Consider the following 16,223-nt stretch of genomic DNA (forward strand, 5'->3'; position numbering starts at 1 on the left):
CAATCCCTTTCTTCAAACTGATGAAGAAAGGAACCCCCTTCAGATGGGAAGCAAAATGTGAAGAGGCATTCCAACACTTCAAAAGAGTACTAGCGGAACCACCAGTTCTCGCCAAACCCCAAACAGGGGAGACCCTCTACCTATACCTCTCCATAACGGAAGAGGTACTCGCAGCAGCACTTATCCGCGAAAATGAGAAGAAAGAACAAAAACCCATATACTTCATAAGCAAAGTCCTACAAGACATGGAAACTCGCTACTCACGCCTGGAAAAGCTAGCTTTCGCGCTCCTCACGGCCTCCCGGCGCTTACGGCAATATTTTCAGGCCCATCCCATGACGGTCCGGACCGACCAAGCGGTCAAACAGGTGCTACAAAAACCCGACCTAGCGGGAAGAATGCTAGCTTGGTCCATCGAGCTGTCCCAATTCCAAATCAAGTTCGAACCCCGAAACGCAATCAAAGCGCAAGCCATGGCCGACTTCATCGCCGAGATGACTCCGGAAACCAAGCTCCCGAGTCATGGAAGCTGCACGTCGACGGCTCGTCAAACGCCACCTCCGGAGGCGCCGGGGTCATACTCGAAAGCCAAAACGGGGTCATAATCGAACAGTCAGTACGATACGAATTCCCAGTCTCTAATAATCAAGCAGAATACGAGACCCTCCTGGCGGGCCTAGCCCTAGCCAAGGACGTCGGAGCGAAAATCCTGGAAGTAAACACCGATTCCCAGGTAGTCAGCTCCCAAATCAACGGAGACTACCAAACGCGAGACCCTTTACTCCAACAATACCTCGCTAAGGTAAACAAACTGAAAGAAGGGTTCGATCGCGTCACCGTACGACACGTTCCCAGAGAACAAAATACAAGAGCAGATCTCCTCTCCAAACTAGCCAGCACCAAACCAGGAGACGGCAATAAATCGCTAATTCAGGAAGTCGTTAAATCTCCATCCATATCAACAATGGCTAGTGCTTACCTGACACTCTCCAGCCAAGGATCATGGACCTACCCTATCCTACAATACCTCCTCGACGGAACACTACCTGAAGACCCCAGGGAGGAAAAACGGACAAAAAGGGAAGCCGCCAACTACACAGTCATCGCAAGACGACTATACAAACGTGGATTCTCGCAACCCCTAATCAAATGCGTCGAACCCGGGGACACGGAGTACATACTCCGCGAAATCCACGAAGGTTGCTACGGCCACCACATCGGAGGTAAAATCCTTGCCCAGAAAATCATCTGGGCCGGCTACTTCTGGCCCACGGTTATCCGGGACTCCATGCAGTTAGTAAAGAACTGCGATAAATGCCAAAGGCACGCCAACATTCACTAGGCCGCCCCACACCAGCTCAGCATCATATCGGCAGAGCGGCCATTCGGCACTTGGGGATCGACCTGGTCGGACCCTTTCCTACGGCACCTGGTCAACTCCTATATCTCATCGTCGCCATAGATTATTACACCAAGTGGATCGAGGCCGAGCCCCTGGCCTCCATCACGGCAAGCCAATGTCGTAAATTCCTCTGGCGACAGATCATCACCCGATTTGGGATCCTCGAGATCGTCATCTCGGACAACGGAACCCAATTCACTGACAAAAAATTCAGAAAATTCCTAGAAGGACTACGTATAGCCCACTGCTTCAACTCGGTAGAACACCCCCAAACAAACGGACAGGTGGAATCCGCAAACAAAATAATCGTCAAATGACTCAAGAAACGGCTCGACGAAGCCAAAGGACTATGGGCCGACGAACTCGGATCGGTCCTATGGTCATACCGAACCACTCCCCAAACGACCACAAGGGAAACCCCTTTCCGATTAACATACGGAGTGGAGGCCATCGTCCCAGTGGAGATAGGAGACCCAAGCCCAAGGAAAACGGTCGGAGGTAACAACGAGGAAGCGGAACGAGACCTCATCGACGAAGAAAGAAGCATAGCCCATGTCAGAGAGCTAGCCCTTAAACAAAGAATCAGCTTAAGGTACAACCACGGCGTCATCAAACGAGAATTCGCGCCTGACGACCTCGTTCTATGACGAAACGACATCGGAGCCCCGACCCCAAGGGAAGGAAAACTCACCCCCAATTGGGAAGGACCATACAGAATTAAAGCCGCAATCGGAAGGGGAGCGTACAAGCTTGAACGACTTAACGGCGATGAAATTCCGAGAACATGGAACGCCGCCAATCTACGACGCTACTACACTTAGATTGACCGCCATAGGTCTTCCCTTGTCTTTTTTAACTTCCTTTTACTCAGATTTTTACCTCTTTACTACATTTGTTTTCCTTGTTTAAATTAAAGTATTAAACTCGGGTACTCTTTCCCGCCATCACGGAGGGTTTTAACGAGGCCTAAATAAAATTCCACTATGTTCTACCCTTCCCCCTTCTACCTCCCAAAACGGAATAGAAACATGGCCACAAACACCGAGAATTGATCACCCTCGGGACCTAACAAATGGATATCCCCAAACACTAGCGGCCTACTAAAGGTACTAAGTCACGACGGCTTAAAGATATAACGGCTCAAAATAAACATAAGGCCCGAACGGCCACACGAGTCACTAAAAAGAAAGCAAGTCATAAGCGGCCGCGATGGCACAACCCAAAGTTCAAAAATACACGTCCCACGGCCAACCAAATATCCAAAACAAAGACTAAGTTCAAAGCAAACTAAAATTACAAGATATAAAACTACTCAAGGTCAACAATTCGGCCATCACGGATGGTCTTGAAAGCTCCCATCACAGACACGTCCACACCCGGAGCCAACACCAAAGTCTGAGCCCTCATCGTCTCCTCGGTGGCAACGATCGCACCCTTAGCATCAGCCAACAACTCCGTCTTCTCCTTCTTCAGGGCAGCAACTTCGGCCTTCAAAACTTCCAGCTCGCCAAGAAGCACGACAGCCTGAGAACCCGCGTCGGAAGCCCGTTGCCGCTCCGCGTCCAGTTGGGAAAGAAGCGAAGTCTCGACCTCAGAAAGACGGAGGATCTCCGCCCCAGCTTCCTCGGAAGACTTCACTGCCTTCTCCCTCGCTACCTCGGCAGCCTCAAGCTGCTCTTTCAATGTAGCCACCTCGGCTTGCGAATGACGGAGCTTCTTGTCCAACAAACCGACCTGAGCCATCACGGGCTCAGCCTTCCGAACAACAACAGCAGATCGGAGGAGGGCACGATACACCGACTTAGCCTGGAACGAAATATCACAATCATCAAAAAATGGCTCTGTGCCAGACATCAAGTGCTGATCTATGAACCCCGAAGCATCAAAATGTCGATCCATCACACTGGGCACAGCACCCTCCTCCTCAAAAGTCTCGCTGCTAGGTTCCTCAGGCCTCTTTCTCTTCCGAGAAGCCTCGGCAGCCGTGACCACAACGACTTTAAGCGAGTTCACGGGACCAGGCGAAGCCCGAGCGTCGGCCCTCACCTCCGACGAAACCACCTCCTGAGAAACAGCCTGAGAGTCCACGACGGGATTAGAAACAGGGGTAGCAGGAGACGATGATCCCTCCTCCCGACCTATCGCCACCTTCAGCCGCGCCAGGGAAGTCAAACCACCAGCCATCTTAACTGAAAGAAACCAAAGAAAAATCAAGTTACAAAAACGGGAAAACAAACATGAAAACCGAAAAAGAGACAGCCACACACTAATATACGTCCGACAAGCCTCAGGATCCCCCATGACGTCTCGAGGATTTAACGGGCGCTCGCCAAACAAATGCCACAAGACACTAACAATGTCCTTATCCTCGGGAGACAAACCATTGTAAGTAACCTTAGTCGAAACCGACGGCCCGGCACGGAAATTCCAATAGGTCGAAAACCGGCGCACGCCCTCTAATGACAACCAAAATGGATGATGCCCCCGGACGGGGCGCACCTTAAAGTACTCTCTCTTAAAACCATGAAAAGAATCTTCAAACAAACAAAAAATACGGCGATGAGGCTGAGCCCGGAACGACATATACCCTTTCTTATGATTCCCCTCCTTAGACGGAAGAGTACATAAGAAAAGAAAAAGGAAGACAAGAAAAGAAACTGGGAGATCAAGATACTGATACACAAGCTCAAAAGTTCAAACGACTGCCCAACTATTCGGATGACGCTGAGACGGCGCCACGAAACACCGACTCAGCAGCTCCTGAACAAACGGCGAAAAAGGAAGCTGCACGCCGAGCCGAGTAAACATTGATTCATAAACCCACTTCCAGTCCGGAACAGTGGGCGAATCAAGGTTCAAATAGCAAACGCGCTCGTCGGCGTCCGGGAGGGCAAGCTCATACTGCCACTCCATATCGCCACCACCACAAATTGCCCCTTGATCACGGAGGCGTTGAAGATCGGCCTCCGTCATCCGCAACGGAACGCCCCACACGTCGCTAGTCACCCTAAAGGGGGCTATTGGAGTACCCACACCCTCACTCCTCCGCCGATGCATACCTAAAACATGGAGGAGCACCACCATCAGCCTACTAACCCTACGCAGAAGCAAGGAAGACAACCGAAACCCTACTGCCACTACCAAACCAACACAGCGGTGCTTAGCCCCTTTAAAACACAGACACCACCACCCAAAGCACAAAACGCAGTACAAAAAAGGAAATGGCAGAACAATGCATGGCAAATATAGAACAACAAAAGATCACAAAAGAGAAAACAAGGAAGAGCAGAGGAAAACCAACCTGATAATGCAGAAAACAAGCCTGGAAAACGGAGATGGGAGGCAGAAACTCAACTCCAGAAACGCAACAAAAAGGAAGAGATTTTTTTCAGATTAGAGAACGAAGAGAAAGTAAAATGAACGAGGGAAGCAAGAAAGAAAACCAAAATGGTTTCAAAAGAAAGCAGAAAGACGCAAATGGCCCTGAGCAATAATATGACGCACAGGGGCAATAGAGGAAAAACACCCAAAAACGTCCCCTTACAATAAATGCCCCTCGGAAAAGAAACCAATAAAGTACGTCTCGAAAAACGCAACAGGCACGATGGATACAGAAGAGTCGCGTCAAACCAAAAACGGCCAGGCGAAACGTCGCCACGACCTTAAAAGACTAGGGCCGACACGCCGAACTCCCCTCGAAAGGTATCAAACGACCATCAAACCGACCTGACTCGCGGTCGGAACCACATCTCCCCATCGACAAACCGACCTAACTCGCGGTCAAACCCGCATCTCCTAGCGACAGACCGACCTCACTCACTCTCATGCTCCGGGGGCAACACTGTTACGGTCATCAAACCCGGCATGTGATGAAACACCCAAATAACGCGCTCCTCGCCTGACCATGAAACGGCCAGGAACTCCCCAAATTGTCAACCTCGACTGAAAGAAACCAAACGACAATCTCCTTGCCAAACCACAACGGCAAGGAAAAGGTTCCTCCAGCGATGAGACCGAGCAACCTCACTCTCTCGCTCCGGGGGCAACTGTTACGGATCCAGCCCACGGATCCTATACTAGGAACGGTCTCCGAACCCGGTTACCCGGGTTCGACCCGCTTCGCCCTTCCAGAAGGCCCGGAACCGGCCCGCTGAAACTCCTAACCAACTTTCGAATTCAAATGCCTCCCTTATCTTAGCCAAGTAAGATAAGATAAGATAATTCAAACGTCTCCCTTATCAAATAAGATAAGATAAGATGTTCACCATCACCTATAAATAGAGGACCCAGGTCCCCCCATGTATTCATTCATTTCACATATCTTATACCTCTCAGATCCATTCTGACTCGTGCGTCGGAGTGTCTTTGCAGGTACCTCTCCCCATTGCTCCAGTCAAGTGATCCGGCATTCACATCGACCCACAAGTTCCCGATCCATCCCTCAACCCGTACCGAAAACTTCCAATACAGAATAAGACATTTAAATATTTTCTAAAATGAAATAGGATATTTGATATATTAAAAACCAAATTAAAATTCGATCCAAATATCGGAGACCAAAAGATAAATTGTCATTAGAGATTCAAAACTTACGGAGAAAATGTTAACCTTTGATTCCAATGTCAAAAGGCAAGACCATCTATCTACACATGACTTTGTTGGCTTCCAATACTCTCTTCTGAAAAGCTTGAGCTGCCAAGTCTTCTTCAAAATAAATTCAGAAATAAGTTTAATGCCTTTTATTAATTATTATATTTACATTTATATATATCTATTTGTTGAGTTAATGATCTCTCCCAAGGAAATTAAATGAATAATAGAGAACCGTGCTAAATGCCTTGGTCATAAACTCATAATACACACGAAAGTTATAACCTTGGTAAACTTGGCAGATATTTCCTTGTAATTCACATAAAATTCATGGTCTTGAATCTTGATTAGTTGGTTTGCTAAACAAAATGATACCTTCATACAAAAAAACTGCTTTATTTATATACTAGTGTTAAATCTGTGCAATGCACTGGGATGGCAAACGAGCAGAAACTAGTCGGGTTAGTTTATATAACTCGCCAAAAAAAGACGAGTCAGATTGAAAATTTAAAACCGTAAAACTTAAAAGGTCTATCTAACCCGCACCGTTTAATCCGTGGATTTTGGGGGTTTGACAGCGCGGGACTAGACTGGGAGACTTTTTTTTTAGGGCTATTCTTTTACAAATTTTTATAATGTTATTAATTTACAAGAGAATGAAGATGATAATTAAAGATGTTGAGTTATATTTTGGATTATATTTTATATTTGATTGATTATAAACTTGAAAACTATGAAGCACGGTAAGTTTGCTGAGTTGTCGTATCTGCGTGTCAGACACATTTCGGACATGACACTCATCGACACTTGTCCGACACGCGTGTTTACCGTGTCTTAATAAAAAAATAAAAATAATCTTCTCGAACACGTTTAAACACACCTAAATGCCATCACATGTCAACGTATCCAGCTTTATTCTTAACATGTATTGTTAAAATAAATTTAGAAATAATATATATTATTTATTAAAACAAAAAATATTTTAAATACTTTATATAATTAAAATAATATACACAAAATAATTAAAAAATAAATTTTTGTTTTAATATCAATAAAGTATCAAAATATCATTACTATTTTTTTAAAAAATACTTCATATTTTATATATATGCGTGTTCCCTTATCTTATAAGATTTTGAAATTCATGTATCATCATGTCCCATGTCATATCTGTGTCAGTTTCCATGCATCATAGCTTGGGCAACGTTTATTTACAATAACAAGATATTGAGACAGGGACATAAAAATACAAAATCTTGTTTGACAAATGAGACATGAACAGAGACATTGTGTTCAGAGATACTGAATTAGTGTATTTTGTGTCCATCCTGACAGAAATGACACAACTTATTTTTTATTTTTTCTTTCATTATTCTTGTTAGTTTTTTATAATTATATTTTTTATTATTATATTTTTCTTCTCAAAATTTTTAAATGAAAAAAATGAGAATAAATTAGATTTTCATAATTTGTTCTACTTTATTACCAAACAGAATACAAAAATACTAAATTTTGTATCTTTATCCTTTATGTCTTATTCTTAATATCTTATCTTATCCTATTCTTAGAAAAAACACAATCTTTCCTTAAAGATGTTTAGTTATATATTTTGAACAATGTTTGTTTTGCTTTAGACAATGTTAGTTTTATTATTTTGTTTCAAAAAATTTAGTTTATGATTATGTTTATTACATATTTATAATTATAAAAACTTTAATGTTTGTGAATTTAAAAATTATAATTTTTATGTCTTTAGAAATTATAAATTTATTGAAGTAGTTGTGAAATTATATATATTGTTTAATATTTAATGGTTTATAAAAAAAGATTTGGCGGGTTTGGCCCCAACCCGCCGTTAGGCGAGACGGGGTGGACCAGCCCGCCAGATAGCGGACTTTTGGCGGGGCGAGGCGGGCTTTCCTATTTGCCATCATGCGTGGGCTTACTTGTTAATTTAATTTAACATAGTAAATCGAAAATAATATTTTGTAATCATAAATTTTTTGAGTTAAGTATAATACTGTCATTATCACTATATAATAAATGTACTGAATATGTCATTTTATCTTTTTTCAAACTAAAATACAAATGAAACAGTTTGAAGTCTATAATATTTTTGAACTATGAAAAAAAAGATCTGAAAAAATAAACACATATATAACTGTATTAGTAGCATGTCAATTTTACACTAAACTTTATATCAAAAGACTAATGAAAGTTTATTGACAACCTAGTATTTTACTAATTTTATTTTACTAACCTAGTATTTGACCTAAATATTATTAAACACTTCTTTAAACACGATATTTGTTGTTGATGACTTTGAATCGCCGTCTTCGTCTAAAATTAAAACCTTCATGCCATTGCGACTCTTAATTCTTGACAAAGCAACATAAAGTTACCCGGATGAACATTGATTTTGATAAGTAAAGTCCTATATGTGATAACGATTGACTCTGACTTTTGTTGATGGTCATTGCAAAGCACATTGTTAATGAAAATTCTCTCCGTTGAAACTTAAATGACAATTCTGAATCTGAAGAGATCAAGTTCATTCTTGAAATGTATACTTTGTCGCCAATATTTCTACCGGTCACTCTCGTCACTCCAATTACGTTGTTGCCAAGTTCGTTAACTATTAACCTTGTCCTATTGTATAAACTTAAAGTATGATTTATGTTTCACAGTAACATCACAGCGACTCTTGGCTTCAAAGTCAACTTGTTGTTGGGTAGTCTCGAACATTTAATATCACTTAGGAACTATGGTGTGAAGCACTCTTGTGGTATATCTTTATACTCATCATCTTGACATGTGTCAAAATTTAGATACTCCTTTTTCATCCCTAAAAATATTGTCAAGATGAAATCATTTACCTTTTCGATACTCTCAAGTGTGGGTGCAAGAATTTTCCTACTTTAAAAATATCTATAATCTGACATATTTTACAACAAATTTAAATATACAAAGTCTACCAAATGAGAGAGAGGGTCATCAATAATTGTAATCAGTAGATTATCTGAAATTTCAACTTTTGACTCGTCATCAACATCAAAACCAATATTTTCATTTCCAACATCAAGTATCAAATTAGCAAATTTTTTCATTTCACCATCATGTTCATTTGAAGAAAATATTAGAAATCTCATGTTCATATGCAGCTTTAGAACTTTATAGATGACCACAGATGGAATGAGTTAATAGCTGATGACAATATATCATGTCTACTTCTCTTTCGGAATTACCAGAAGTATTTATCTAAAATCACCTCCTAAAACCACAACCATATCACCAAATGGTTGAAGTGTCTTATGTTGATCGGTAACTGACATAAGATCCCTAAACATCAGATCAAGTGCTTCAGAGCACATTTTATTAAGCATTGGAGCTTCATCCCAAATTATTAAGCTACTTTGGATGAGCAGCTCAACCTTCAAACTGCCATATTTGATGTTGTAAGTAGATTCATCAGTAATTATAATGGGTATTAAAAACCTAGAATGAGTCGTTCTGTCACCAAGTAAGAGTAAATACGCAATTTTAGTGGATGCAACATTTAAAATAGTCTTTCCTTTAGACCGAATAGCAGAAGAGAGTCTATTCCAATCCTACCATACTTATAAACGAAGTAAAAACCACAAGAGTCTGTAATAACAACATTGAGTATCTCATCAAATACTAACATTTTCTCATTAGTCATCCTTTGTTTTGTATATAAGTTTGTATGAGTCAACTCATTTGTGTCATATGCTGACTCCTCCTCTATTAGATTATTTTAAAAAAGGCGAACATTAAACAGCTCAAGATATGACATTGATTGATAGTCTTTTAAAAATTTCACATTGCTGTTGAGTATTTTTTCAATCTCTATAAAGTAAAGATTTTTTAATTCGTCATCAATCATGTTTAGTCTTAACAAAAGAATACGACGGTTTTATGAAATATTTAATAAATAATTCTAAAATAAAATCCATTAATATTATTAATAAAAATAAAAAGAGAATACGAATTTGATATAAGAAAATATAAGACACAAAATATTCCAGTTTTTTTAATTTTTTTTATATAGTATTTTATCAATCAATAATGTTCAAATTGCATTCTAAACACAATCTACTTTGCTAATGCTATTAGATATCAGTAACATCACAAATAATTTTTTTAATTAATGACCAAATACAAATTCAATTACTCTTTAATAGTTGCAATAATTTTTTTATGGTCACACAATAATCTTATAAAATAACAAGCATATTAAAAATTAAAATATGTAATCTTATTCACTGTCTTAATAGATTTATATATTGAATAACTTCCCTAATCAATTAAAAAAATTTTATATAATAAATATCACCTATATCTAAAAAATATGTTAATTTTTCATTCTAATTTAAAAAAAAAAAGACCATCTATCTACATATGATTTTGTTGGCTACTCTCTTCTCAAAAGCTTGAGCTGTCGAGCCTTATGCTCCAAAATAGATTCAGAAATAAATTTAATGACTTTTATTAATTATTATATTTACATTTTGTTGTGAAACAACTAAATAAATAAAGAAGATGTAATTATAAAATAAAGTAAATAAGTATAAATAGAAGACTCTAGTACTATAATTACTATCTCAATATAATAAAGATGATTAATATTGATATTAATATTATATGTAAAGAGTAATAAAAAAGAGTATTTAAAATACTTATAAAATAAAAGAAGAGAAAGAATTGTAGTAAAAATATAAAGAGAAGAGTATTTGATTGCAACATAAAGAGAGAATTGATTTCTTATTACTTGCTTATTTTATTTCAAACGTTGCTTCTACTATTTATACACATGAGAAAGTTTTGATTTCAACCTTCATTTATTTTAATTGTCTTGGAGAGAGATTTCTTCAATATAGAGAAGATAAACCAACGTGGTCATCCACATACTTATCTTAACACATTTATATTTATCTATTTGTTGAGTTAATGATCTCTCCCAAAGATATTGAATGAATAGCAGATATTTCCTCGGGATCCACATAATATTCATGGTCTTGATTAGTTGGTTTACTAAATAAAAGAATAAATAATTAAATTAACTTTAAAAAATTATTTATTTTTTAAATTAGTCTTCAAAAATATTTTTTAATCAAATTTATTTTTAAGAAATTTTAAATTAGTCATTTTAATTTTATCATCACTTCCGTTGTTAACGGCGTCAAAATTTATTCATGTGACATAACATATATTTAGTAATCATAATTAGCGGTTAATGCGATAAGTTTATAAAATTAGATCAAATCAATTTTAAATTAAAAAATTTCAATGTGTCACGTTCTTCCCTAAATTAGGTTTTGATTTGATATAATTTTATAAACTTATCGTGCTAATAATCAATTAAGACTCCTATATATATATATTGTAGTATCACTTAACGCGTGTTACATTAACAAATTTTGACGCCATCAACAAAGAAAATAAGAGAAGAACTAATGCGATTAATTTAAAATATTTAAAGAAAGAATTTGATTAAAAAATTCTTTCGAAAATTCATTTAAAAAACGAGTGATCTTTTATAGACAAATTTAACCATTTATTCCTAAACAAAATGATACCTTCATACAAAAAAGCTGCTTTATTTATATATAAGCTCTCATTGTTTATTTTCTATGTTGACCGAGCTTACACAAGAATTAAAAATTGAAAGAGCAAAAACTGGATGAGTTTTCTCTGCTGCCAGCAAGACCATGTGAAAGAAGTCAAAGTCAGCGCCTTGGCACATGCATGATCCAGGAACTTTTACAAGTAACAAGCTTGCTTCTCTTCACATGTATTCTGAAAACTTGATCACTTTGCTCTCATTGATTATCATGGCTGGAGCAGTGATTGGTGGAGCTTTTCTTTCTGGCTTCATTAACGTTGTCTTTGACAGGTTCCTTTCTGTTGAGGCTGCCAACTTGGTCTTAGGCGAGAAGCTTGGCCCTGACTTGGTTGAGAGGCTGCAGACTGCTCTCTTGGCAGCTGAAGCTTTGGTTTTGGACGCCGAGCAGAAGCAGCTTGGGAATGAGCCTGTCAGGAAATGGCTCCATAGTCTCAGGGATGCTGTTTACAAAGCTGATGACTTGCTAGATTCTGTCTTCACTAAAGCCGCCACTCGAAAAGAGGTACCGGTGAGTACTTTCTTGCCCCGTTTCATCATGAATTACAAAGATAGAGAGATGATTATTGAGATTAAAAGAGTGGTTAGAAGAATAGAAGATCTTGAGAAATGCAAAGAAAGCCTTGGTCTGGAAAAAATTCCCACTAGAAGTTCCTCATCATGGAGAACTCCATCTACTTCTCTTGTGAGAGAGAATGTGTATGGCAGGGAGGATGATCAGGTGGCCTTAATCAAGATGCTATACGACAACAATCAACATCAGCTATCTGTGATTTCTGTTGTTGGAATAGGTGGAGTTGGTAAAACAACTTTGGCACAATGTGTGTACAATAATGCTGAGTTGATGAAGCGGTTTGATCTGAAAGCATGGATTTGTGTTTCAGAAAATTTTGATATTGTTGAAATTACAAAGAATGTTATAAAGGAGATTTCTCGAGATGCATCTTGTCTTGAGAATTTCAATTCGCTTCAACTTGCCTTGAAGGGACTGTTGTCTAAAAAGAAGTTCTTTATTGTTCTTGATGATGTTTGGAGTAATGATGGTCATGAATGGAGTAATTTTATAATCCCTTTTCAATATGGGGCTATGGGAAGTACTATTTTTATAACTACTCGAAGGGAAAATGTTGGATCGATAGTCCAAAATTATCGACCTTACTTCCTCAACGGGTTGTCGGATGAATACTGTTGGTCAGTGTTTGCAGATAATGCATCTTTTCCTAAAATATCGAATGGGAGTTCAGAACTAGAAGGAATAGGAAGAAAGATTGTCAAGAAGTGTGATGGCTTGCCATTAGCTGCAGAAACACTTGGACGCTTGTTGCGCACAAAGCATGATGTTAAGGAATGGAGCAAAATATTAATGAGCAACATTTGGGGATTCTCCGTGACAGATAGTAAGATTATTCCAGCATTGTTTATAAGTTACTTTCATCTTCCTGCATATTTAAAGCGTTGTTTTGTTTACTGCTCACTATATCCCAAAGGTAATCAATTTGATAAAGATGAATTAGTCTTACTGTGGATGGCCGAAGATCTCTTACCACCAGCGAAGAGAGGAGAGACTTTAGTAGAAATTGGTCGTGAATGTTTTGATGACTTAGCTTCCAAGTTATTTTTTAAACAAGTTCAAGATAATGGTGGGTATTTTGTGATGCATGATCTATTGCATGACTTAGCGAAATTCCTTGCTGGGGACTTCTTTTGTTGTTTAGAAGAACATGGTGAAGAAGAGGAGATCAGGACTATGACTCATCATTTGTCATATAGAAGTTTGCGCCATACAATGCCAAAATATTTTTGTTCCATTGATAAGGCAAAATCTTTGCGGACATTTTTGCATATCAATCATCTTCCTCGAAGGAAAATGTCGCATCACAATCTTCTACCTCCTTCTTTCGGCATGGAAAGTGCAGCACGTGACGTGTTATCTAAGTTCAAGTACTTGAGAGTTTTATCTTTTCATAAACTTGATGTGTTGCCTGATTTAATAGGTGAATTGATTCACCTACGTTATTTGGATCTCTCTTGGACTCATATTAGAGTATTGCCAGAGTCATTGTGCAACTTATACAATCTACAAACATTGAAGTTACAAAACTGTTTGAATCTAACAATGTTGCCCAATGGCATGCATAATCTTGTAAAGCTGCAACATCTTGATATCCGAAGAACCCCTTTGGAAGAAATGCCGAGAGAAATGGGCAAACTGAAATATTTGCAGCATTTAAATTGCTTTGTTGTGGGAAAACAGGAAGACAATGGAATCAAGGAGCTAGGAGGACTTTCGAATCTTCACGAAGCACTTGAGATCCTGAAACTGGAGAATGTTACCAGTAGCAGCGAAGCAATGGCCGCAAGGATATCAGATAAGATACACATTGATGAACTGTCTTTGAGATGGTCTTTAGACGGGGATGTGGTTTCAAACACACAAGTTGAAAGAAATATACTCGAAAACCTGCATCCTCACTATGGCTTGAAAAAGTTAATAATAGAGGGATACAGGGGTACAATGTTTCCAAATTGGATTGGACATTGTTTATATCACAATATTACTAGTGTATCCCTGGTGTCTTGTAACAATTGTTGTATGCTGCCATCACTTGGTCAGCTGCAATCTCTTCGATCCCTCGACATTGAAGGTTTTGGCCAGCTCGACAGTATTGGGATCGAGTTTTACAAGAACAGAGACAATGATTCTTTGTGCATTGCACCCTTTCCCTCATTGGAGTTTCTGAAATTTTGTAACATGCCATGTTTGGAGGTGTGGCACTCATTTGATTCATATGCTTTTCCTCAACTCAAGAAACTTCAGCTACAGAATTGTCCATTGTTAAAGGGAGATCTACCTAATCACCTTCCTGCATTGGAAAGACTTGACATTACCGGTTGCCAACGATTCGTTTCTCCATTGTCAGGGGTTTTGGAAATTCACACCCTGCACATATATGAAACTACAGAAGGGTCTCAAGAATTATTGTTTGATATGAAGAATTTATTGATTCGGGGATGTCATCCAGAGGTGGAGTCTATGTCTAAGGCAATGTCCATCAACCACTTAGCTTTTCTCAAAGTAATGCATATCTTTAATTATTCCTCTGCAGTAGCATTACCAAGCAATCATTTTCCCAAATCTTTGGCTAGACTAAGAATTGATAATTGTAGCAAAGTGGAATTCCCAAAGCAGCAGCAACAGCAATATGATTTGGTAGAGCTAGTAATAGAAAACAGCTGCGATTCACTCACCTCATTTTCATTGGAGCTCTTTCCAAAGCTTGAGCTTCTTCAAATAAGGAAGTGTGCAAGTATGGAATCACTTTCAATGTCACTGTCACAACATACTGCTCTCCATCGTCTCGTCATTAGTAAGTGTCCGAATTTTGTGTCGTTCCCAGGAGAAGGATTGGCTATGCCTAACTTGGCTTATTTCGTCGTCATGAAATGCTACAAGTTGAAGTCATTGCCTTGTCACATGAATGTCCTTCTCCCAAGTTTAGAGTTTCTCAATATATATGGTTGCCCCGGCATTCAAGCGTTTCCAGAGGGAGGCTTACCACCTAATTTGAAGAAACTTTATGTGGGAGGATGTGACATGCAATTGAGCAGTCTGTCATCGATGGGAAACTTTGAGGCCCTCACTCGTCTTAACATAGAAGGTGCTGGATGTGATAGCATAAAGTCATTCCCTCAGGTAGGTTCATTGCCTCGGCTTCCCTCCCTTAATAGGCTGGGACTCCATCATTTTCATAATTTGGAGACACTGGAATGCAATGAGCTTCTTCACCTCAACTTCCTTCAACAGTTAATAATAGAAGAATGTCCGAAACTGGAGAATATGACCGGCAAAAAGCTTCCTTCCTCTCTGTTACAACTACAAATCGATTACTGTCCTTTGCTATTACAACTGTGTGAGATGAAGGATCCAAAAGTTTGGGCCAAAATTTCCCATATCCCCATCATTGAAGTCAATGGCAAACAAATTCTCTAGATAAGGATTATTTCTTACCAGGTATTGATACTAATTCTCATATTGTGCATCTTTCTGAGCATCATGTTTATGATGGTACCGCTTTAGTTCACACATGCACAGAAAAATAAACAAATTCTTTTGCAGATATAATGATAGGCTAACAAGAAAAAAGATAAACTTTGTATTAATGAGCGTGCCCCTTTCTCATTGGCAGGTAAATAGTATGAAGCAATAAGAGTTGCAGACGAAGAAAATCTCCTTGAAGATCAGTAAAACAAAACAATCTCGGAGGGTTGTTGGAGTTTTGTATTCTTGAAAGAGCCTTTTGAGTGAAACACTTGTGCTAGCTTGTTGCTGTTGTTGTTGTTTGAGTGGAACCGTGTTATGAGAGTTGAAACTAAACTTTGGCTCTTATAGGTCTAATAATATATATTTGTAAGAAGTTTTTTTTGGGTCAAATGACACATACACTACAAACTCACACAGCATTGCCAAGTTTTGAACCCGGATGTAGTATATTAAGAGGTATGCTAATATGCCATCTCAATTCCCTTTAATCGATCTGCTGTTGTGTGGATACCCTTCCCTGGACTCTATATTTTAGCTGATGAAATAAA

At 38.8% G+C, this 16,223-nt stretch overlaps 1 protein-coding gene across 2 annotated transcripts; it reads left to right on the plus strand.

Annotated features, from left to right (window-relative positions):
* Nucleotides 1–11,643: 11,643 nt before the first annotated feature.
* On the plus strand, nt 11,644–16,163 carry LOC112727322 (putative disease resistance RPP13-like protein 1). 2 transcript variants are annotated; one of them, XM_072209181.1, is made up of 3 exons: nt 11,644–11,779; nt 11,907–15,645; nt 15,821–16,163. In XM_072209181.1, exon 2 carries the CDS (start codon nt 12,172–12,174, stop codon nt 15,622–15,624), a length of 3,453 nt encoding a protein of 1,150 aa, XP_072065282.1. In that variant the 5' UTR covers nt 11,644–11,779; nt 11,907–12,171; the 3' UTR covers nt 15,625–15,645; nt 15,821–16,163. The 2 variants fall into 2 exon arrangements, with proteins under 2 accessions (XP_072065282.1, XP_025632800.1); XM_025777015.3 differs by having other exon boundaries at nt 11,707–15,645.
* Nucleotides 16,164–16,223: the final 60 nt, after the last annotated feature.

The sequence above is a fragment of the Arachis hypogaea genome, chromosome 12 (assembly GCF_003086295.3).
Source record: "Arachis hypogaea cultivar Tifrunner chromosome 12, arahy.Tifrunner.gnm2.J5K5, whole genome shotgun sequence".
NCBI lineage: Eukaryota > Viridiplantae > Streptophyta > Magnoliopsida > Fabales > Fabaceae > Arachis > Arachis hypogaea.

Coding starts and splice junctions, on each gene's coding strand:
- LOC112727322 (XM_025777015.3), top strand. CDS start 11,755: ATGCATGATCCAGGAACTTTTACAAGTAACAAGCTTGCTTCTCTTCAC.